This window comes from Macaca nemestrina, chromosome 8, assembly GCF_043159975.1.
Source record: "Macaca nemestrina isolate mMacNem1 chromosome 8, mMacNem.hap1, whole genome shotgun sequence".
Lineage (NCBI taxonomy): Eukaryota > Metazoa > Chordata > Mammalia > Primates > Cercopithecidae > Macaca > Macaca nemestrina.
The window spans coordinates 111,711,528-111,734,217 of record NC_092132.1 but is presented as its reverse complement, the minus strand read 5'-3'; the positions used below and the strand labels follow the sequence as shown (position 1 = coordinate 111,734,217).

General features: G+C 41.9%; 2 protein-coding genes and 1 long non-coding RNA gene across 10 annotated transcripts in view; 1 reads left to right on the top strand and 2 right to left on the bottom strand.

The window, feature by feature from the left end:
• Positions 1–1,175: 1,175 nt before the first annotated feature.
• LOC105476514 (THAP domain containing 1) lies at positions 1,176–7,838 on the bottom strand. 3 transcript variants are annotated; one of them, XM_011732487.2, is made up of 3 exons: positions 7,525–7,826; positions 3,706–3,901; positions 1,176–2,840 (listed from the first exon to the last, which is right to left on the bottom strand). In XM_011732487.2, the coding sequence occupies exons 1-3, from the start codon at positions 7,593–7,595 to the stop codon at positions 2,469–2,471; spliced, it is 639 nt and encodes a 212-aa protein (XP_011730789.1). In that variant the 5' UTR covers positions 7,596–7,826; the 3' UTR covers positions 1,176–2,468. The 3 variants fall into 3 exon arrangements, with proteins under 3 accessions (XP_011730789.1, XP_011730790.1, XP_011730791.1); XM_011732488.3 differs by lacking the exon at positions 7,525–7,826 and adding an exon at positions 7,195–7,344; XM_011732489.2 differs by lacking the exon at positions 3,706–3,901 and having other exon boundaries at positions 7,525–7,838.
• Positions 7,715–19,801, top strand: LOC139355854 (uncharacterized). 2 transcript variants are annotated; one of them, XR_011607065.1, is made up of 3 exons: positions 7,715–7,845; positions 14,958–15,010; positions 19,672–19,801. It is a non-coding gene; the product is annotated as an uncharacterized lncRNA (long non-coding RNA). The 2 variants fall into 2 exon arrangements; XR_011607064.1 differs by having other exon boundaries at positions 7,750–7,883.
• Positions 19,802–20,132: 331 nt separating this feature from the next.
• The window catches only part of LOC105476515 (ring finger protein 170), a 43,871-nt gene continuing 41,313 nt past the window's right edge, over positions 20,133–22,690 (bottom strand). For all 5 annotated transcript variants that reach the window (XM_011732491.2, XM_011732492.3, XM_071068309.1 and 2 more), the window contains one exon: positions 20,133–20,868. In XM_011732491.2, the coding sequence (XP_011730793.1) occupies positions 20,599–20,868 (270 nt within the window). In that variant the 3' untranslated portion in view covers positions 20,133–20,598. The remainder of the gene's footprint in view (positions 20,869–22,690) is intronic.

The following is a 22,690-nucleotide window of genomic DNA, read 5'->3' as shown; positions in this document are numbered from 1 at the left end:
TTTAAATGAAAGCAGTTGGCATACATGCTGCTTGCTTAGTTCTCTCCAAATGGGGATTTATGTCTGTTATGAAAAGAAAGTAGCTTGAGGTTAAATAATAATGCTAATATGCTAAGTAATTATGATTTCCATTTTTATAATCTAACCTGGATTCTTCATTCTGGGACACACACATAGGATTTATCTTTTATGTAGAAGAGTACTTAGATTGAAGGTATATACTTTTTTTTCTTTTTTTTTTTTTTTTGAGACGGAGTTTTGCTCTTGTTGCCCAGGATGGAGTGCAATGGCGCCGCCCTCACTCACTGCAACCTCTGCCTCCCAGGTTCAAATGATTCTCCTGCCTCAGCCTCCCAAGTAGCTGGGATTACAGGCATGCACCACCACTAATTTTGTATTTTTAGTAGAGACAGGGTTTCTCCATGTTGGTCAGGCTGGTCTCGAGCTCCTGACCTCAGGTGATCCGCCCGCCTCGGCCTCCCAAATTGCTGGGATAACAGGCATGAGCCACCATGCCCAGCCAAAGGTATATACTTTTCAAAGTATTCAGGAATAAATCTAAATATTCCTGAGTACTTCCAGGAATTGCTAGAAAGACAACATATAAAACCAAACTACTTGAATACTCTGTAGCCCCTAAAAACAGTTATGAGTTCCATGAATAATCTGTAAAAGTCTTCTGGTTGATCAGCATTAGTTCTAAATGATGTTATCAGACTATGTAACTTCAAGTAATTTTTTTTTTTGAGATGGGGTCTCGCTGTATTGCCCAGGCTGGAGTACAGTGGTGCCATCTCAGCTCACTGCAACATCCACCTCCCAGGTTCAAGCAACTCTCCTGCCTCAGCCTCCCAAGTAGCTGGGACTATAGGCGCTCGCCACCATGCCCTGCTAGTTTTTGTATTTTTAGCAGAGATGGGGTTTCACCATATTGGCCAGGCTGGTCTCGAACTCCTGACCTTGTGATCCATCTGCCTCGGCCTCCCAAAGTGCTGGGATTACAGGCGTGAGCCATGGTGCCCAGCCCAACTTCAAGTAATCTTCCAATCATTATTTCTATTTTTGAGATACTGGTTCATAAAACATCAAATATCCATGAATCACAGTGCTATCCACTGGCAGCATGGCAGTGAACTACAATGAAAACCAGTTCTACAAAAGACACTTTGAACACCATTGTTTCACACCTTTAATACTGTCTTAAAGGGTCTATTACTCTTCAACTATCTTAGTGTACTTTGAAATATAAAAGTAATAATTATCATTGGAACAGTTATTCTAAATCTAAATAACTCCTATAGTAATATTTGTTTACTCAGAACATATTTTCATTTCCAATATATGTAAAATTTCTCACAAATATAGAACAGAACTCACAGTTTGAACAGAAACCTCAGTGTTTAAATCTCCACATTCAGTAAAATAAACACTACATAGTAGGTTGTTCTGAATATAAATCACTCATTTAAGTAAATGGGATATAATTTCTAACTTGTGTTAAAAGTGAAGAAATAATTTTTTATGTGAAGCCTTGCCCCAACTCAGTCAAGTGCAAGATTATCATATGATACAAATCAAACTCTACTAACACAGCACATTTGTCAGAGACATTGAAGGCAGATACATAACTACAGCTGGGGAACTGGATGTCCTTCAGCTAGAGGGTAATGAAAGAAAAAAGCATATCATAGATCAGGCCCCAGTTTTAATTACTTCATTGATGACAATGCCTTACTTTATTTATTGAAGAATGTTTCTTCCACTGAAAATACACTTCTAATTTTATAATGCTAGACAGTAGGGGAAAAAATAGGAGCCCATTAAAAAAAAAAATCCACTCTTAGAATCTAAAGTTATTGATATTGATCAGATACGCAATGACTCTTTTCTGCTGTGAAGACAATCAAATCTTTTTTTCTTTTTAAGTACTGACTTGCCAATTTATCTTTGATAACTGATTCAGAAAGATAAATGAACCATGTGACTTTACATATGAGAATATGTACATATATATATATATTCTGAGAAGTTATGTCCCATGATCTGACCCATACTTCTGATTTAAAATATAACTAAGTTCTCTCAATAAAACAGTACTAATTTTAAGTTTTAAACTGAAGTCACCCTTTTACCACACTGTTCTCATTCTCTTTACTTTTTATTTTTACATTATTTCTATAAATACTAAAAAAGAAAAAACCCAAATCCCCAGTCTTGAAACCAACTTACATTAGAGGTCTGACGTTAGTTTATAACTTTTAAAATATTTTGTTAAAATGTAAAAAACCTGAAATTACAAACAAAAAAAATTTATACTTTTACAGTATATATCGAATTTTTTTAAAAAAATATTCTGAACTGTTTTTATATATGTAATCAAGTGTTATTTTTTTAAATGAAACTCCTTTATAGGCTAGAGAAGGATATGTGGTATTGCCCCATTAGAAATCAATATGCATTTCATTTTTTTATGCTGGTACTTCAACTATTTCAAAGTAGTCATTTGGTAGAATCACATAACCTCTTTCTGATACGTCGTCTTTCTCTTTCTGGAAGTGAACAACCTCCTTTAATTTTTCAAGCTGCCGTTCTTGCCTTCTGCATCGCTGCTGTGCGGTCTTGAGCTTCTTTCTGAGTTTTTCAACTTGCTGTTCTAGCTGATGAATCCTTTTCCGCTGATGCATTGTATCCTCCACAGTATAGTTGTGGTCACAGAAAACTGAGAGATTAACAGGGGTCTGAAGAGGTGGCATTAGTAATCCAATAGCAGCATCAACCTGGGAAACAGGAGGCGGTAAAGGAGGTGGAGGAAGCTGTTCCTGTGGCTCCAGATCTTCTTTCTAAAACAAAAGTACAAAGTATGTTTGAATTTAGTAACTAAAAATAACAGTTTAAAACAATTTGTGGACTGACCAGGGGTAGTGGCTCACGCCTGTAATCCTAGCACTTTGGGAGGAAGAGGTGGGCGGATCACCTGAGGTCAGGAGTTTGAAACCAGCCTGGCCAAACATGGCGAAACCCCGTCTCTACTAAAAATACAAAAATTAGCCGGGTGTGGTGGTGTATGCCTATAATCCCAGCTACTCGGGAGGCTGAGGCAAGAGAATTGTTTGAAACCAGGAGGCGGAGGTTGCAGTGAGCCAAGATCATGTCACTGCACTCCAGCCTGGGTGACAGAGAGACTCTGTCTCCCAAAAATAAATAAATAAATAAATAAATAAATAAATAAATAAATATTCTGTGGAATTTAAGAAATATTAGACTTTTGTGGTGAATCAGTGGTACAGAAACATTCCAAAATGAGAAAACAGTTTCAGTTTGAATAAACTTTTCTACCTGCAATAAAGGGACGGTGCAAGAAAGAGACAAAATGAATAATCAGATCCAATTAAATACTAAGCACTGAGGAGAAAAAAATGCTTTGAAACTAAACTGTCACTGATAAAGAAAACCCAAAACTTATCAATATATAACTGGCAGTACAGAGTGATTTTTAAGTAAGTTACAAGGGCTGGACTAAGTTTCTTAGTGTGAGGATATTTATCTTAAATAAACCGCATTTTGTGTTTTCAGAAGTGTATCACTGTTAACTACACAAAGTTCCAGGCACATTTATTCTCTTTAACTGAATTTTCCACATTTTAATCAATGAACATATCAGTTTGATAAACAGAAAACAACCCAATATTTTAAAACGCATATTACCTTGTCATGTGGCTCAGTACAAAGAAATATTGTGGGCACAGCATTCTCTTTCAGTAACTTGTTGTTGCACTCTCTCTTAAAGCAGTCTGGAGTAAAGTGCTCTGAACAAATACTGCTATACTTGGTGGGTTTAAAGTTTTTTCTTCTGACAGCTGCCTCCCATTCTTTACAAAGACTGGGTCGAGTAAGAGGAAACCTAAGAAGAAGGCATAATTCAATTATCTGTGCTGATTTTTTTAAAATAAAGGCACCCAAACTTTCCAACTTAGGAAAGATCTTACATTGGTATTAAAGATGTTACAATGGTATTATCATACTGGATTAAAGATTAGCTCTAGTTATCTATCTCATTTATTAATTAAAAAAATTTTTTTTTGAGACGCAGTCTTGCTCTGTTGTTAGGCTGGAGTGCAGTGGCGCAATCCTGGCTCACTGCACCTCCACCTCCTGGGTTCAAGTGATTCTCCTGCCTCAGCCTCCCAAGTAGCTGGGACTACAGGCGCCTGCCACCACATATGCTACCACGCCCAGCTAAGTTTTGTACTTTTAGTAGAGACGGGCTTTCACCATGTTGGCCAGGATGGATTCGATCTCTTGACCTCGTGATCCGCCCACCTTGGCCTCCCACAGTGCTGGAATTACAGGCGTGAGCCACTGCGCTGGGCCCTCATTTATTAATGTTTAACTTTTTATAGTGAGTTCACCAAAAGATTCAAGTAAAATACATACTATAGAATAAATGTGCCCGTGGCTCATGTCTGTAATCCCAGCACTTGGGAGGCCAAGGTCCGAGAGACTGCTTAAGTCCAGGAGGTTGAAGACTAGCCTGGGCAACACGGCAAAACCCTGTCTCTACAAAAAATACAAAAATTAGCTGGGTATAGTGGTATGTGCCCAGGTACTGGGAGGCTGAGGCTGAGGTGGGAGGATTCCTCGAGCCTGGGAGGTCACGGCTGCAGTGAGCTGAGATGGTTCCACTGCACTCCAGCCTGAGTGACAGAGCCATGCCCTGTCTCAAAAAGAAAAAAACTGTATTCTATTTTTACCAGTAATTTTCTGTGTGCTGCACAGGAAGACAAACATTGCACATTTGTATCTATGTACTGGGAAAGAGGGGCTTCTAGTTCTCTTAGCATCAGTCTGACAAATACGAACAGGCTAAATTTGAATTAAAGGCAGATAATAACGACAGAAAAGTATTTATTTTCTAATCAACTGGGATGTCCATTAGGCCCAGGTAAACGGGGATAGTGAGAGTTTAAATTTATTGTGGTTTTACTCTTCCAAATTAAGGATTTGGTAAACTGGGGGGATTAGGAAAAAAAACAAAGGAAGGGGGTTTTGAATTTACGTTTCACAGTTTTCTCTTCCATGTACAATATGCTAGAGCCTGACTCTGCTAGTAAGAGATCTTTATGACAGTCCCTTTTCTTTGTACAACATAGCACTCTCTGCTGCCACTATGCAGACGGTGGGATAAGTGGTACTCCTAGAAAATCTCAGCTGGGGCTGGGCGTGGCCTGTAATCACAACTGTAATCCCAGCACTTTGGGAGGCTGAAGAGGGCGCATCAGGAGGTCAAAATATCGAGACCATCCTGGCCAACATGGTGAAACCCCGTCTCTATGAAAAATACAAAAATTAGCTGGGCGTGGTGTTGCGCGCCTGTAGTCCCAGCTACTCAGAAGGCTGAGGCAGGAGAATCGCTTGAACCGGGGAGGCAGAGGTTGCAGTGAGTCGAGATCGTGCCACTGCACTCCAGCCTGGTGACAGAGCAAGACTCCATCTCAAAAAGAGAAGAAGAAAATCTCAGCTGGAAATGGCCTCTATACATATAAACTAGGGTGGCATTTGCTGGTAAAATTCCGTACCTATGGCCTCCTGGCTCTGTAAGCATAAACTATGGTAGCATTTGCTGCTAAAATTCAGTACCTAGGGCCTCCTGGCACAAGGACCACAAATTTACAGCTGCTTGTGAGATTCTGTTAAAATCTTTCCCATCTACTCTCCCTAAACCTGCTCTTTTAGATAAGGGATAAGATGCAGGTTAGCTCTTCTTTTGATTCAATCCGTATGTGTTTAACACCTAGCAGAAACAGTTATTTCTCTTTTTTTTTTTTTTTTTGACATGGAGTCTCGCTCTGTTACCCAAGCTGGAGTGCAGGGCAAGATCTCAGCTCACTGCAACCTCCATATCCCAGGTTCAAGCAATTCCCCTACCTCAGCCTCCCAGGTAGCTAGGATTACAGGCGTACGCCTGTATTTTGTGTTTTTAGTAGAGACGGGATTTTGCCATGTTGGCCAGGCTGGTCTTGAATCCTGACGTCAGGTGATCTGCCCACCTAGGCCTCCCTAAGTGCTGAGAATTACAGGCATGAGCCACTGTGCCTGGCCAAAAACACAGTTATTTCTGACGTGTGAATACCCTCCTTAAACTTGTTTCCAGTGCCAGTGAAACATTTTCCATAATTTTAGATTCCTTCTGCCATGCCATCAGAAATGTGGGTGGGGAGCTGCACATGTAATCCTGTTACCATCACCTGACCTTTTCCTACATTTCGAAAGAACATCATGTTTACAGAAATTCCAATTAAATTAAGAGACAATATTAGGATATCCTGAACTGAATCCTGTAAGTGTTCTACCCCCTTCGCCAAGGGGTAACATCATTACTCTGGAGACCTGTGTTCTACACACTCTTATTTCTATAGGGTCCATCTCACATGATATCAAACACTTAAAAAATGCATGGACACTCCCCTAGTAAACATAGATGGCTCCACACCAAAATAAAAAAATTGAAAGGATATTTAACATTTTGCTTTTGTAATTACCTAATTATAAAAGATAATTAGCTAATTACCTATGACTAATTTGTATAGTTTACCCCTGGATCTGATTTCTTAGCTATCATCTGCATATAGTTGTCAGGAATTCTTACAAAGAAAACTTAACATAAATGTAATTAAAATTTGTAAACAAATTCAGCTGAATGTTATGTCACATTTTACAAGCGTTTGATTATCATAAGTAATTGCAACTTTGCACTTTTTTTCCTATTTTCAAGAGAATATTTTTGATCCTAGCACTCTTAACTGTGCTACCTATTGGATAAGACAGCTCTGAAAGCTGTGGGGCAGTTTCTTTCGAAAGAGCTTCCTCTATGCACAGGTAATGCCGTAATAAATAAAGATCAGTGTGAGTCATTTTATTATGATCCATGTTGTAACTGTCCATATTATCATTATTGTGTGCTGAAAAGATAACGATTTATCTTGGCAGTACCTGAAGCTTTCTTCAAAACTCAGGGTCCTTAAAGCTTAGTTCCTAGAGATTTGGGGCAAAAATTCTCCGGGATTTCCCAGCCAAAAAACCCTTAATTGCTACGATGCTGGCCTCCCATCCACGGCAAGGGAAAAAATAGTGATTTCTTCGTTTGAAGGCCTTTGTTTATATTTCAAATTTACCCCTAAGACGTTATTACAACACCTGGCTGCTCGTGACCCTGGTGGCGGCAAAACCCGCGCCACCATAGGCATCGCCCGCGGGCTCCAAACTCGTCAACCGAGGCCTGGAGCGAAGCCTGCAACGAGGACCTGTTCCGAGAGCGCAAGAAACAACCGCCGCGGAGACGCGCGCCGAGAACGCGCGATCGGGCGACGGTTCCCAGCAGGACGCGGCGGGAAACGCCTCGCGCGGCCGGCCCCAGACCCCACCCGCCCCTCGCGCGGACACGCGCCTGGCTCCGCCCCCGGCCCCGCCGGTCGCGCGCCCCCACCCTGGCTAAGACCGGCCCCGCGAGGCGCGCAGGGTCCTCACTTGTGGAAAGAAACGGGCTTGTCCTTGTCGTAGCGGTTCTTGCAGCCGTAGGCGGAGCAGGACTGCACCATCCTTCCGGTCTTCAGGCACTTCACTTCTGCCGCCGCAGAAGGCAGGGGAAGCTGCTTTCAGTGTCGCCGCGCTCGGTTGGACACCCTCGCTCTTTTGTAGCTTTGGCCAACAGTTACAGTGATGGTGGCCTCCCTCGGGGGTGACTAGTGTGCCCGTTTTGTTGTTTGCATTAGCAGAAGGACCACAGCCATCGCCCGTCTCCCATCTCCAAGATGGCGGAGGCAGCTTCAACCTCACCTCTCGCGAGGGGTGCGTCCCACTGTCTCTGATTAGCCCCGAGGTCAGAGGTAACGATTCCTGGGAAGCTAACTATTGGCTGAGGCCAGGTGTTTCCGGCGGTGGCTTCAGAGTTGCGGAAGTGGGCGGAGCCCTGAACTTCCGGTAGGCAGGAAGGAACAGCTTGCGGGGGAGGAGGCGCGGCGGGAGGCTGGATTCCAGGGGCATCCTCCAGCCCGGGCTGTTCCCGTGGGTTAATTGATGCGGAGCTTTTCTGGGGCGGCTTACAGTAGGAAACAACTAGGGCCTCATGGAGAACAGGTGTAAAGCCGAGGTCGTTGTCTGATTGCGCCCATTTCTCTAAAAGGGCGGACACAGATGGTGTATGATTAATAAAATTGTGGAACCTTTTCCCAGAATGCTGATCTTTTTCCCATTACCTTTGTCTTCAGGCATCACAAGTCTCTGAGAGCCAACGTGACAGGTTTTTAGCAATGAAAAAAGACACACTCGCCAAATCATCTGAATTGCCAACGCAGAAGCATTATATATATGTATGCATATATACGTGTGTGTGTATATATATATATGTAATTTTTTAAAAAAATAGAGGCAGGATCTCCCCACGTTGCCCAGGCCAGTCTAGAACTCGAGCTGAAGGGATCCACCTATCTCGACCTCCCAGTGGGTTGGGATTACGGGAGTTGAGCCACCAGGCCCTCCCTCCCCAGAAGCTTTTCTGAAGGGCTGTCCATTGCTGTGATTTCCATGTGCGGTGTTGCAAATAGGGAGCTGCTGCAGCAATTTTCACATCTGAGAGAGAATATGTCAGAGGGGTTCGAAATAGAGCGACTCTGTGTTGAGTGAGGGCTAGGAAAATGAGGCTGGGACTTGCTGGGCTGCATTCCCGGAAAGTTAGGTGTTCCTAGCCTCTAGATGTATACCATTAAGGCAACAGATTGATAATGTTTACTAAACAGACCCAGACTTCGAAGTGTCCAGATATCTCGATATTTTGAGAACAGAAGCATTCCTAATTTTGCTTTAAAGATAATAATGGACTGGGCACAGTGCCTCACGCCTGTAATCCAAGCACTTTGGAAGGCTGAGGCGGGCGGATCACTTGAGGTCAGGAGTTCAAGACTAGCCTGGCTAACATGGTGAAACCCGTCTCTACTAAAAATACAAAAATTAACCGGGTGTGGTTGGCACATGCCTCGAATCTCAGCTACTCTGGAGGCTGAGGCAGGAGAATCGCTTGAATCTGGGAAGGCGGAGGTTGCAGTGAGCCGTGCTTGCACCACTGCACTCCAGCCTGGGCGACAAGAGTAAGACTCTGTCTCATAAATAAAGATATCGATTCTTACATAATATAGTAATTAATCCTTTATCACAAACCCTTGTAGCACAGCACAAGGGTTTTATTCTATTATTCTATATATAAACTAAGTGTTGTACTTAGGGTGGATGCGTTCCTTCTCTTTCTTTCGGGAACACCCTACTCTGTGGAGTAGCTGTACTTTCACCACTTTACATTCTTAATAAACTTGCTTTTGCTGTGCACTGTGGACTCGCCCTGAATTCTGTCTTGCATGAGATCCAAGAACCTTGCCTTGGGGTCTGGATTGGGACCCCTTTCCTGTAACAGTTTTACTTCATTCCCTGCTCCTTTTCTTTATATAGATCTGAGCCAGGCAAACCTGGAGAGCAAAATGTTGAGTAATCCTTTCGCCCTTATTCTCTACCTTTCCTGCCCCTTTAAATGTTGGTGTTTCCCCAGGGTTCCATCTTCTGGCCTCCTGTAACTCCTAAACACCCTGCTCCTTAAACTGAACCAAATACCATAATTCTCTCATGTTTTATTTCCTTTGTATATCCGTTCTGCCTTTGGGATTATCATCTGTGAATTATCTGTTCAACAGTTGCCTAAACCAGAAACCTTGGAGTCATCTTGGATTAGTTTTTGTCACCCATAAGATCCTTTGATGACCAGGTTAATTTTATAGACTAAATAAATAAATGCCTCTTAAATCCATCCCTCTGCATGTCTCCTCACTGTTCTTTTTTTCTTTTTTTTTTCTTTTTGAGAGGGAGTGTCGCTCTGTCGCCCAGGCTGGAGTGAAAAGGCATGATCTCAGTTCACTGTAACCTCTGCCTCCCGGGTTCAAGCAATTCTCCCGCCTCAGCCTCCTGAGTAGCTGGGATCACAGGCACCTGCCACCATGCCCGGCTAATTTTTGTATTTTTATAGAGACGGGGTTTCACCATGTTGGCCAGGCTGGTCTTGAACTCCCGACCTCAGGTGATACGCCTGCCTCGGCCTCCCAAAGTGTTGGGATTAGAGGCATGAGCCACCGCGCCCAACCCTCACTGTTCTTTAATTATTTTTATTATTATGCTTAATAGAGATGAGGTCTCACTGTGTTGCCCAGGCTGGTCTCAAACTCCTGGGTTTAAGCTATCAGTCAGCCAGGGCCTCCCAAAGTCCTGGGACTACAGATATGAGCCACGGTGCCTTGCTTCCTCACTGTTCTTGACCAAGCTCTCATGGTCTTAACCTTGCAGCAACCTCTTAACTATCCTAGTCTCCAGTTTTACCTCTCTCCATTCTATCTTCCATAGAAGGGTTGTGCATGCCTGCCATGCCCCTGCTCGTATCTTTGCAAGGCTACCTGCTGTACTGAATAAAATCCAAACTTCTTATGGTGAGTTATAAAGCTCTTTAGGACCAGGTACTTCTCTTCCACCATCATTTCCCTCCACTTGTCTTTACCTCTGTTCCAGCTTCATGTCTTAGAGGGCAGGCTCTTTTGTGGTTTCTTTAAATAGGCTGTTTTCTTGACTTGAAATGCCCATCCCTGACCTGTCCACCCTTAAGATGTGGCTTAATGGCCTGGCGCAGTGGTTCACGCCTGTAATCCCAGTACTTTGGGAGGCCGAGGCAGGTGGATCACGTGAGCCCAAGTATTCAAGACCAGCCTGGGCAACACAGTGAGACCCTGTGTCTACAAAAAATACAAAAATTAGCCAGGCGTGTTGGCACACATCTGTAGTCCCAGATACTTGGGAGACTGAGTTGAGTGGATCCCTTGAACCCAGAAGGTTGAGGCTGCAGTGAGCTGTGGTCATGCCTTTGTACTCCAGCCTGAGCAACAGCAAACCAACAGTTACCACGAGCTGGGTGTCAGGGCTTAGGAAGCTGAGGCAGGGACTCAAGGCAGCCTGGACAGCATAGTGAGACCCTGTTTCTAAAAAAATTGTTTTTAATTAGTCGGGTATGGTGGTGCATGCCTATAGTTCCAGCTACTTGGGAGGCTGAGGCAAGGAGGATCCCTTGAGTCCAGGAATCTGAGGCTGCAGTGAGCTATGATCATGACAGTGAGATCCCATCTCTAAATTTTATACACATACACACATAGATATGTATTGCTAAAAAAAAAAAAAAAAAAAAAAAAAAAGCTAATGATCCCCTGAGCCTTCAGCAAATGGTGATCTTTTTGCTGATGGAGAGTCTTGCTTTGATGTTGATGGCTGCTGACTGATCATGGTGGTGGTTGCTGAAGGTTGAGGTGGCTGTGGCAAGTTCTTAAAATGAGACAGCAATGCAGTTTGCTGCATCGATTGACTCTTCTTTTCATTAAGTATTTCTCTGTAGCAAGTAATGCTGTTTAATAGCATTTTGGTCACAGTAGAACTCTTTAAGAATTGGAGTTAATCCTCTCAAACCCTGCCACTGCTTTATCAACTAGGTTTATGTAATATTCAAAATATTCTAAATCCCTTGTCATTTCAACAATGTTCACAGCATCTTTACCAGAAGTAGATTCCATCTTCAGAAACTACTTTATTTCCTCATTTATAAGAAGCAACTCCTCATCTGTTCAAGTTTTATCATGAAATTGCAGCAACTCAGTCACATCTTCAGGATCCAGTTTTAATTCTAGTTCTCTTACTGTTTCTATCACATCTGCAGTGACTTCTTCCACCGAAGTCTTAAACAACTCAAAGCCATTCATGAGGGCTGGAATCAATTTCTTCCAAACTCCTGTTAATGTTGATATTTTTCCTCCTATGAATTATTGATGTTCTTCAGGGCATCTAGAATAATGAATCCTTTCCAGAAGGTTTTCAACTGACTTTGCCCAGATCCATCAGAGGAATCACTATCCATGGCAGCTATAGCCTTACAAAATGTATTTCTTAGGTAATAAAACTTGAAAGTCAAAATACTCCTTGATTTATGGGGCTGCAGAATGGATGTTGTGTTACAGGCATGAAAACAACATTCATCTCCTTGTACATCTCCATTAGAGCTCTTGGGTGACCAGGTGCATTGTCAATGAGCAGTATTATTTTGAAAGGAATCTGTTTTTCTGAGCAGTAGGTGTAACAGTGGACTTAAAATATTCAGTGAACCATGCTGTAAACAGATGTGCTGTCATCCAGGCTTTATTATTCCATTTGTTGAGCACAGGCAGAGTAGATTTACCATCGTTCTTAAGACCAATAGGATTTTCGAAATGGTAAATGAGCATTGGCTTCAACTTAAAGTCATCAGTTGCATCAGCCAGTTGCATCTGACTGACAAGGGAGTCAGTCAGTCCTGTGATGCTTTGAAGCCAAGCATTGAATTCTCCTTCCTGGCTACTAAAAGTCCTTGATGGCATCTTCTTCCAATAGAAGCCATTCTATCTACATTGAAAATCTGCTGTTAGTGTAGCCACCTTCATTAATTATCTGAGCTGGATCTTCTGGAAAACTCGCTGCAGCTTCTCCATCAGCACTTGCTGCTTCACTTTGCACTTTTATGTTATGGAGATGGCTTCTTGCCTTAAACCTCCTGAACTGACCTCTGCTAGCTTCCAATTTTGTTCTGCAGTTTCCTCACCTCTCTCAGCCTTCGCAAAATTGAACAGAGTTTGGGGGGGGGGGTGGTTAGGGATTTGGTTTACGGGAAGACCATTTAAACTTTTTTCTTTTTGAGACCAAGTCTCGCTCTGTAGTCCAGACTGGAGTGCAGTGGCGTAATCTCTGCTCACTGCAACCCCCACCTCCCAGGTTAAAGCGATTCTCCTGCCTTAGCCACCCATGTAGCTGGGATTATAGGTGCGCACCACCACACCCAGCTAATTTTTATATTTTCAATAGAGATTGGGTTTCACCATGTTGGCCAGGCTGGTCTCGAACTCCTGACCTCAAGTGATCCTTCCACTTTGGCTTCCCAAAGTATTGGGATTACAGGTGTGAACCATGGCACCCGGCCTATTTAAACTTTCTCCATATCAGCATTAAGGCTGCTTAGCTTTTTTATCATTCGTGTGTTCACTGGACTAACACTTCTAATTTCCCTCAAGAATTTTTCCTTTACGCCAGGTGCGGTGGCTCACACCTGTAACCCCAGCACTTTGGGAAGCTGAGGTGGGCAGATCACAAGATCAGGAGACGGAGACCATCCTGGCTAACACAGTGAAACCCCGTCTCTACTAAAAATACAAAAAAAAAAAAAAAAAAAAAAACCAACCCAAAAATTAGCCAGGCATGATGGCAAGCTCCTGTAGTCCCAGCTACTCGGGAGGCTGAGGCAGGAGAATGGCATGAACCCGGGAGGTGGAGGTTGCAGTGAGCCAAGATAGTGCCACTGCACTCCAGCCTGGGCGACAGAGCGAGACTCTGTCTTAAAAAAAAAAAAAAATTTCCTTTACATTCACAACTTGGCTGTTTGGCACAGGAGGCCTGGCTTTCAGCATGTCATGGCTTTCAACATGCCTTCCTCACCACGCTTGATCATTTCTACCTTATGATTGAAAGTAAGAATCTTAGCGAGGACTTAGTGGGCATTGGTAAGGTTATTAATTGGCCTAATTTCAATGTTGTTGTGTCTCAGGGAATAGGGAGGCCCAAGGAGAGTGAGTCTAGGGGATAGCCAGTCAGTGAGAGCACATACACCTTGTATCAATTAAGCTCACCGTAAGTGGGTGCAGTTTGTAGCACTCCAAAACAAAGATCAGTAGTAACATCAAAGATCACTGATCACGGATCACCATAACAGCTATAATAATAATGAGAAAGTTTGCAATATTGCAAGAATTACCAAAATGTGACAAAGAGACATGACTTGAGTACGTGCTGCTGGAAAAATGGTGCCAACGTACTTGCTGGAAGCAGTGATGCCACAAACATTCAATTTGTAAAAAGTACAATATCTGCAAAAATCAATAAAGCAAAGTACAATAAAATGAGGTCTGCTGGTATCAAAATACCAGAATAGTAGTTTATTAGCATTACCATGGGTATTGAGGCCACTGGGCATATCTCTGAGGTCCTCTGTGCATGTGTCTGATAAATGTCAGAATGGATAACATTGTGAACTGAAAAAGTGTATTTCAACTTATAGTTCCCTGAAATTGTTTTCTCATTAATTGATTCAACAAATAGTTACTGACTATGCTGCATGCATAGTTCTGGGGGCTTGGGATACATTAGTGAAGGCGATTTCTACCCTCAGAGAGCTAATATTCTTGTGGGATTAGGGAGGCAGATAGCAAACATGTGACCACAGAGTATGTTAGCCGGTGAGAAGTGCTCTGTGGGCTGAGGGAGTTGCAGGTTGCCTTATGGTGGACAGGACAGGCCTAACAGAGGAAATGGCTATTGTGCAAAGATCTGGAGTTGGTGAGAGTTGACTGTAAGGATGCCCCGGGCGGGGGAGCCTGGCAGTCAGAGGGACTGCCCAGGGCAGAGCTCCTGAGGCTGGGCATCCTTGGCCTGCTCAAAGGACAGCAAGGAGGACTGGGTGGCTGGAGCAGAGTGAGCTGTGGGGACAAATGTGAGATGAAGTTAGAGAGAAATGAGCGACCAAAGTCATGTGGGGCCTTGCAGGCTGGCGTGAGGACTTTACCTTTACTCTCTGAGAAAGGGAGAGCAGGCTTTCCAGCAGTCACACCTGAGATGATCATTGGGCTGCGTTGCATGTAGGTAGCCAGGCACTTGGGGCCTGGGAGACTGCCCGGAAGGTCGCTGTGATCCTTTAGGTGAGAAATGAGGGTGGCTTAGACCTGGGCGGCAGCCACGACGGAGTAAGAAGTGATCTTTCCTTGTCTTCTGCCCTTTCCTGTCTTTCCCTTGCTTTATTTATTAATCTTTAGGTGTTGAGCACTACTGTGGTGGCAGGCGTGACGGTACATCTGCGAATATCCAGGTGGGCAAAACTAACATTGTCATAACATTTTCATAGAACTTGTATTCTAGTGAGAGGCAGACAGACAATTAAAATGTCAATACAATGATGCTGTGCTGAGATGTCTGAATGCCTCAGAGTGCCCCGGGGTAAGGGGAGGGGAGGGTCACTGCCGCCTTTGTTGGAGTGATTGGATAGTCTGGGTGAGGAGGGAACATTTAACCTGAGAACCAAAGGATGGAAACACAGTCTAGTAATGTGAAGAATAAAAGTGGTGAGGCTGAAGGGAACATTCAGTCATGGGGTATATGCTGAGGCCCTGACCTGCGTCTGACTGTTCAGGCAGGAGTGTTCTGTGTGTCCAGCCACACAACAGCCTCTTAATGGGTCTGCTCACTTGCACGGCTGCTCTCCTCTGATGAACCCTACACACGGTAGTCAGATGACCTTTTAAAAATGTTTGTTAGATCATGTCTTCCCACTGCACTTAAATCCAAATCAACAGTCTTCCTGCTTCTTCAGCCTCACTTCATGTTCCCCTCCCAGCTCCCTGGGCTCTACCACCACAGCCCCCACTGGGCTCCTGGACGCACAGAACTCTCCTTGGACCGTGGTGGTGGCAGAGGGTATAGAGTGATGGGAATCGACATGTCAATGGTAGAAATGCCAGGGCTTGTTGATAGATGGTTATAACAGTAAGAGAGGAGGCTGGGTACAGTGGCTCAGCCTGTAATCTCAGCAATTTGGGAGGCCGGGACTGGCGGATTACCGGAGGTCAGGAGTTCAAGACCAGCCTGGCCAACATGGTGAAACCCCGTCTCTACTAAAAATACAAAAATTAGTTGGGTGTGGTGGTGGGTACCTGTAGTCCCTGCTACTCAGGAGACTGAGGCAGGAGAATTGCTTGAGCCCAAGAGGCGGAGGTTGCAGTGAGCTGAGATTGTGCCACTGCATTCCAGCCTGGGTGACAGAGTGAGACTGTCTCAAAAAAAAAAAAAAAAAAAAAAAAAAAAAAGAGAGAAAATAAGAGAGTGATTCAGATATTAACACAGACTTAAGCTTGCATTTCTGGCTTTAGCGTTTTGTTCTGAGATGGGATCTCCTGTCGCCCAGGCTGGACTGCAGTGGTGCAAGCCACAAGGCTCATGCAGCCTTCACTTCTGGGCCCAAGTGATCCTCCCATTTCAGCCTCTGGAGTAGCTAGGACCACAGGCATGCACCACCACATCTGGCTAATTTTATTTGTAGAGACGGGGTCTCACTATGTTGCCCACGCTGGTCTCAAACTCCTGGACTCAAGTGATCCTCCTGCCTTGGCCTCCCAAAGTGCTGAGATGATAGGTGTGAGCCACCATGCTGGCCTGGCTTGAGCTAATGGATGGATGGTGGTTCCTTTTACTGAGATGCAAACAGCCTTTAATAAAAAGGGAACTATTTCCGTCAGCAAAGTAAAGGCCTTGGCGGGGGAGAAGTGATTTAGGAAAACTAGGTTGTCACCTGGGAGGTGCAGGAATGTCAGAAGAGAATGAACGTATAAGACTTATAGTTCAGAGAAGCTGGGGGCACAAGCCACTCAAACAGCACCCAAGGATCGCCTGCCAGCAGGGTGCCCTGTTGGTGTCTGTGATCATTAATCCATCTAGAATGAAACTGGTCAGTGTAGCGTCCCTCAGCCAAGTTCTCTTCCTTGTTCCCTTTTCTTGTTTCCTGTCTTCCAGTGATCCATAACTTGGAAATGAAATATATACTTTTATTACCTGTTGAATATAATCCTTATATTTCCTTATTTCAAAATGGTAAACTTATCATTGGTATGGTGAATTACATATAATTTATTTATTCATTTTTTTTTTTTAATTTATTTTTGAGACGGAGTCTCACTCTGTCACCCAGGCTGGAGTCCAATGGCGTGATCTCAGCTCACTGCAACCTCTGCCTTCCAGGTTCAAGTGATTCTCCCATCTCAGCCTCCCAAGTAGTTGGGACTATAGGCGCATGCCACCACACCCGGCTAATTTTTGTATTTTAGTAGAGACAGGGTTTCACTATGTTGGCCAGGCTGGTCTCAAACTCCCGACCTTATGATCCTCCCACCTTGGCCTCCCAAAGTGCTGGGATTACAGGTGTGAGCCACTGCGCCCAGCCAAATTACATACAATTTAAAACAAAATTTGTTGCATTGAACTGAATGTTGAATTTTTCTTTGTAAAATATCCCTGTGACTAAATTTTCACTGTGGTCTGCAAATTAATTTATTTGCTTAATAGAAAAATAATTTTCAGCGTTGGGCATGGTGGTTCACACCTGTAATCCCAGCACTTTGAAGGGCTGAGCCCAGGAGTTTGAGATCAGCCTGGGAAACACAGTCAGACCATGCATCTACAAACTTTTTTTTTTTTTTTTCAATTAGCCAGGTAGGGTGGCACACACTTATAGTCCCAGCTACTTGGGATGCTGAGACAGGAGGATCACTTGAGCCCAGGAATTCGAGGCTGCAGTGAGCTATGATTGTGCCACTGCACTCCAGCCTGGGCAACACAGTGAGGTCCTGTCTCTGACCAAACAAACAAACAAACAAACAAACAAAATAAAAAACCTAACAAAATTAATTAGAAATGTGATGAGATATTGGATGTCCATTAGTGATAACGAAAGCCATTGCACCCATTATACTGAATGCTCTTTCAGGAGTTCTGAAAGCAAACAAATGTTAAAGAAACAGAAAAATAACATCTTTAAAATTTTTTATATATGTTGCTTTTATTCAAAAGAATAAAATGCTTGACAAACTCTTTAATCACAAGGTTTGAACCAAACCACCAGTCTTCTACAACAACTCTGTGAGGTAGGTATCTGCATAGCCACAAGGGATCCACACAGTCCTTTCTTCCCTTGTACCTCTCAAACACTGAGAATTGTAGTAGTTGAAACCACTGTTCTAGTGGGCAGTTAGAACAGTTGTTTTCCCCATCTTATTCCCCACAGAGCTGCCCAAGTTATTGTCTGCTCCTGGGGTTGGACCATCTGTTTTATGACAGTTATGATACTGTTGTTTAAAAAAAATCCAAATTGTTACTTTGATTTATATGATCTAACTCTGAATCACAGAAGTATTACTATAATGTTCAAAACACTGATTGACTCTACTTGCTTTAAAAACTCTCAGATCCCTTCTGCATTTATGATCAGAGATCGGTAAAGATGACAATAAGCAGGCCTAAAGTTCTGAGATGTTAGCACGTATCCTTTTCACAATTTAGTAAGCTTTAAGATCATTTAGTATTTTTTTTACGTTACAAAATTTGGTACAGTACACCTCTTTCAGGAAAGTCTTAGTAGTAACTCCAAATATTATAATTATTGTAACCAGAATTGTGACACTTGGAGCAGAACGCATGCACACAAATAAAATGCTGTCAAAAAATGACATCACCATTCCCCCACACGAAATGTGTAACTGGTAGGAAATGCATTTTCAGTCTGGTACGTGGCAGTGTGACAAACTCCTACTCATTTGCTTTTCAAGTTGGTGACAGCAAGCATTTTCTGTGATGTATACTACCCTTTTACCTATTTGATTTGGAAGTGTAGAATTCGGATTCATGCAATCTTCAGGTGTCATCTCCACAGACCTTTCCTCTTAGGAGTGCCTAAGCTGTCTTACTCTGATGGAGGTATAATGTAGCATGAAAGACTTCCAAAGAACCAGTTTCTTTCTTGCCGTTCCTCTTAACAACTTCCACGTCTATCTAAACATTCTATGCAGGAGTCCTACTAAAAGATTTTGGTTTAATGCCACTTTGATCAGTTATTTGTTGTATGACTTCATTCAAAAACACTTTCATCAATAGCATAGAGATTTTATCTATGAAAGGGAAGTTGGTGCCCAGCGTTCCTCACAAAATTGTCCAAAGGATAAAATGAAAAGTATGTGAGTAACTGCTTTAATTATAGTGTGCTATGTTTAAGCATTATTGTCTTTCTCTATGACAAGCAACAGCTCTGTCCTAGGTCCAAATTAGAAAAACACATACTGATATTTCATTCAGAATCTCATTAATTGGTAGCTGATCTGATTAACTAGACAGAATGTGACAGATTTTCTTCTTATCTCCCAGTCTGCATATAGTGAAGCTCACTAATAAATTAATGGATGATATTAATAGCAGTGATCTCAGATGACAATGCTAACACTGACTCCTGGGCATCCCGTCATATCCTGCTGTTATACATTCAGTAATGACCAACACCAGCCAAAGTGAGTAAGATCTCCCAATACCATGTGGTATTGAGTCTTCTCAGATATATTCACTTGTTTGGCTCAAGACATGAATCTGAGCTGTGTGTTGCCTTCCTGAGACAATACTATAAAAATTTCTGACAACAGAAAACTAACCAAGTTTGTCCAATCTGTTGCTATAGCTAACCAGTAATTTCTTTTGTCAAATGTAGATACTGTTCCCAGTACCTTCCTATGGGCTTGAAGCTCAAATCCACCTTCCTCAGAAATGCCTCAGGCTACTCTGTTTGCAGCATCGCCCAGGTTCCTAAAACAATCTTCCCTTTACAAATTACTTTTATATCTACTATGAAAGGATGAGCTCGTTTAAATGTCTAACTGTGAACATCAAGTGTGCTGACTGGAGATAAATGTTTTTCATCTTTTTTTTTTTTTTTTTAAGATGGAGTCTCACCCTGTCGCCCAAGCTGGAGTGCAGTGCTGCAATCTCGGCTCACTGAAAGCTCCGCCTCCCAGTTTCACGCCATTCTTCTGCCTCAGCCTCCTGAGTAGCTGGGACTACAGGCGCCGGCCACCACGCCCTGCTAATTTTTTGTGTTTTTAGTAGAGACGGGGTTTCACTGTGTTAGCCAGGATGGTCTCAATCTCCTGACCTCATGATCCACCTGCCTCGGCCTCCCAAACTGCTGGGATTACAGGTGTGAAACACCCCGCCCGGCCATGTTTTTCATCTTAATTCTTCTATTGATTAAAATATGTTCTGTAAACTAAAATATGATATTGAAGTATGAAGTTCAAGTTTCTTCTTTCAGTTTCAGCTGATAACAAATAATTATACCAGAATGAAAAAGCAGAACTGCTCCAAATGCACAAAACTTAGCTAGCACTAAAAGAAATACTGAATTTTCCCCAATAGTATATAATATTTTATTGTAACAAAAATATTTAGATGAGTTTCACAGCTATATATTATCATATAGGTACCCACTGAGAAGGATAAGGTGGATAAACTGACATTTAACAATATTTTACTATACATCCAATTAATCTAAGTAATTCTGGGGAAAAGAAAAATATATAAAAGCATCCCTTTTTATATAATTCCTTATTTTTTCCAGACAACATAGAATCAAGATACAATTGTAGATCATTATAATTCTAAACTTAGTATTAGAACTTGCAACATGTGAAAATTCCAGTTATATATTCCTAGGCATTTGTCAAATGATAATCAAATGTTTGTCTTATAGTGGTTTTATATTTGTGAGATAATACTCCATTACTTCATTGCTTTATACTGCCATGGGTCCTTCTGTTTGATGTTCTACGTTAGCTCAGATATCCTAGTAAACTCAGTTTTTTTTTTTTTTCATCTGGTTAGCCTTTGGGTTATCACTTCTCGATACATAATAGAGATGTAGATAAGCAATAAAAAGATGACAAAGAAATCATCTAGAAAGCCTAGGATTCCAAACAAGGCTTCAGGTACAAAATCTAGAGGAGATATAAGATAGAAAAAAGCTCCCATTAAACAAAGTATTATTCTGATGCGAAACATCCAGAAAAGGCCCCCGACTGAAAACATTTCCCTGAATGCATGCCTCAGTAAAGTGGGTAGATCCATAATTCTCTCCATAATCTGGTAGAAGGAAAAACAAATATTATGATTTAGCATCTAATGTGTCAGGTTTCAAAATAATGTAATTTTCTTACTATGTGTAAACATTGTTAAGATTAGTTAAGATGAATTAATGAGTTACACATTGATTGAACATCATATTTTCTAATTATGCGTTGTATTTAAAAATAGCTCTTTGAATACTAGTTCTTACAGAATAGATCTTATTGCAGATAACTGAAAAGCAACTAAAGTGTCATCAAGCTTAAAATATGGGATAAAGTAATGCAAACCTCAAGTAACATCTGATTTGTTAGTAAAATAAACCAAAGAACCTAGTGCACAGGATTAGAGTCTGAGACTTGAGCGTAAGTCTCAGCTTTAAAGTCAGACAGATCTGGGTTTGAATTCAAAATCAATCACTTATTAGCCAGGTGATCTTAGGAACAGTTGCTTAACCTACTAGAGATAATTCAACAACTGAGTATGTGCAAGGACTGTTAAGAACGAAAATTCAAAAGAAAAAAATAACTATAAGAGATACTGTGTATGAAAGACCTTTATAACTTGCCAGACAATATAGAAGTGATTATATATTAAAGACATAGGAACTTTGAAGGTTTAAATAGTTTAAGAATAGCAGTGAAACTGATTCCTTCCAGCGAATCACTTCCTCTGGTCATTCCTCTGCTATGTTTAACATTCTGTGTTAACAGTCATACACCCAAACTCTAGATAGGCGTTTTATGTAACAAGTGCCAAATAAGTTGAGAGGGAGACAGAGACAAAAACACAAAGAACTGAGCAAGTGAGGAGAAAATAGTTTTTTAAACCCCCAGACCAAGAGAAAACCATCTTGTGACTCCTTTTGGAACAATGATCACCAAAGTACAAGAATGGTTGTTTCATAATCACTTCCTATGTTCTGTGGAAGAACTAATATCTAAAGCAAAATAGCCTTATCACTTTCACAAAGTTTATAATAAATGACTTTAGATACTCTAACAAACAGCCAGCATGTCTTTTGAATACCTTTCTGTCCTTTTTCAGAGCTATTTTGTTCACTTGTAATATAGTATCATCATTTATACAAAATCTTTAATAATTTGACAAGAAATATGAAATGGTTTAGTAAGAAATGTTTCTGCATAAACTTACTCCAAATTTGAAGGAGGCAGAATATTAAAGAGCTAAATGCCTTTATTCTGTTATAATTTCATCTACCAGGCTTTCTTACTCATTAAATATCTGACACAAAAAATAATAATTGAGTAATAGTATGCTTCACATTTTAAAAATATGAAGGAAAAATTTTAAAGGCCGGATGCAGTGGCTCACACTGGTAATCCCAGCACTTTGGGAGGCCAAGGCTAGCAGACTGCTTGAAGCCAAGAGTTTTGAGATCAGCCTGGCAAACAGGGCAAAAACCCATCTCTACTAACATACAAAAATTAGCTGGGCATGGTGGCACACACCTGTAATCCCAGCTAGTCAGGTGGCTGAAATATGAGAATTGTTTGAACCCAGGAGGCAGAGGTTGCAGTGAGCTGAGATCACGCCATTGCATTCTGGCCTGGGCAACAGAGCGAGACTCTCTCAAAAAGAAATGAAAAAAAAAATGTTAAATGACTTTTTAAAGTTCAGTGGTAGCTCTTAAATTTGAAACAGGTTGCATTTTTAAAGAACCATCCTATTGATGTCATCAGAGGATATGTAAAAAAAAATTGCTGGATCAAAATGGCAGAAGAGGCTCCCAAATAATTATGGAGGACAACATGATTAGATTAAGTTTTTTTACTGCTTAATGAAAAATGGGTAAATCTACCCATTATCATTCATAACA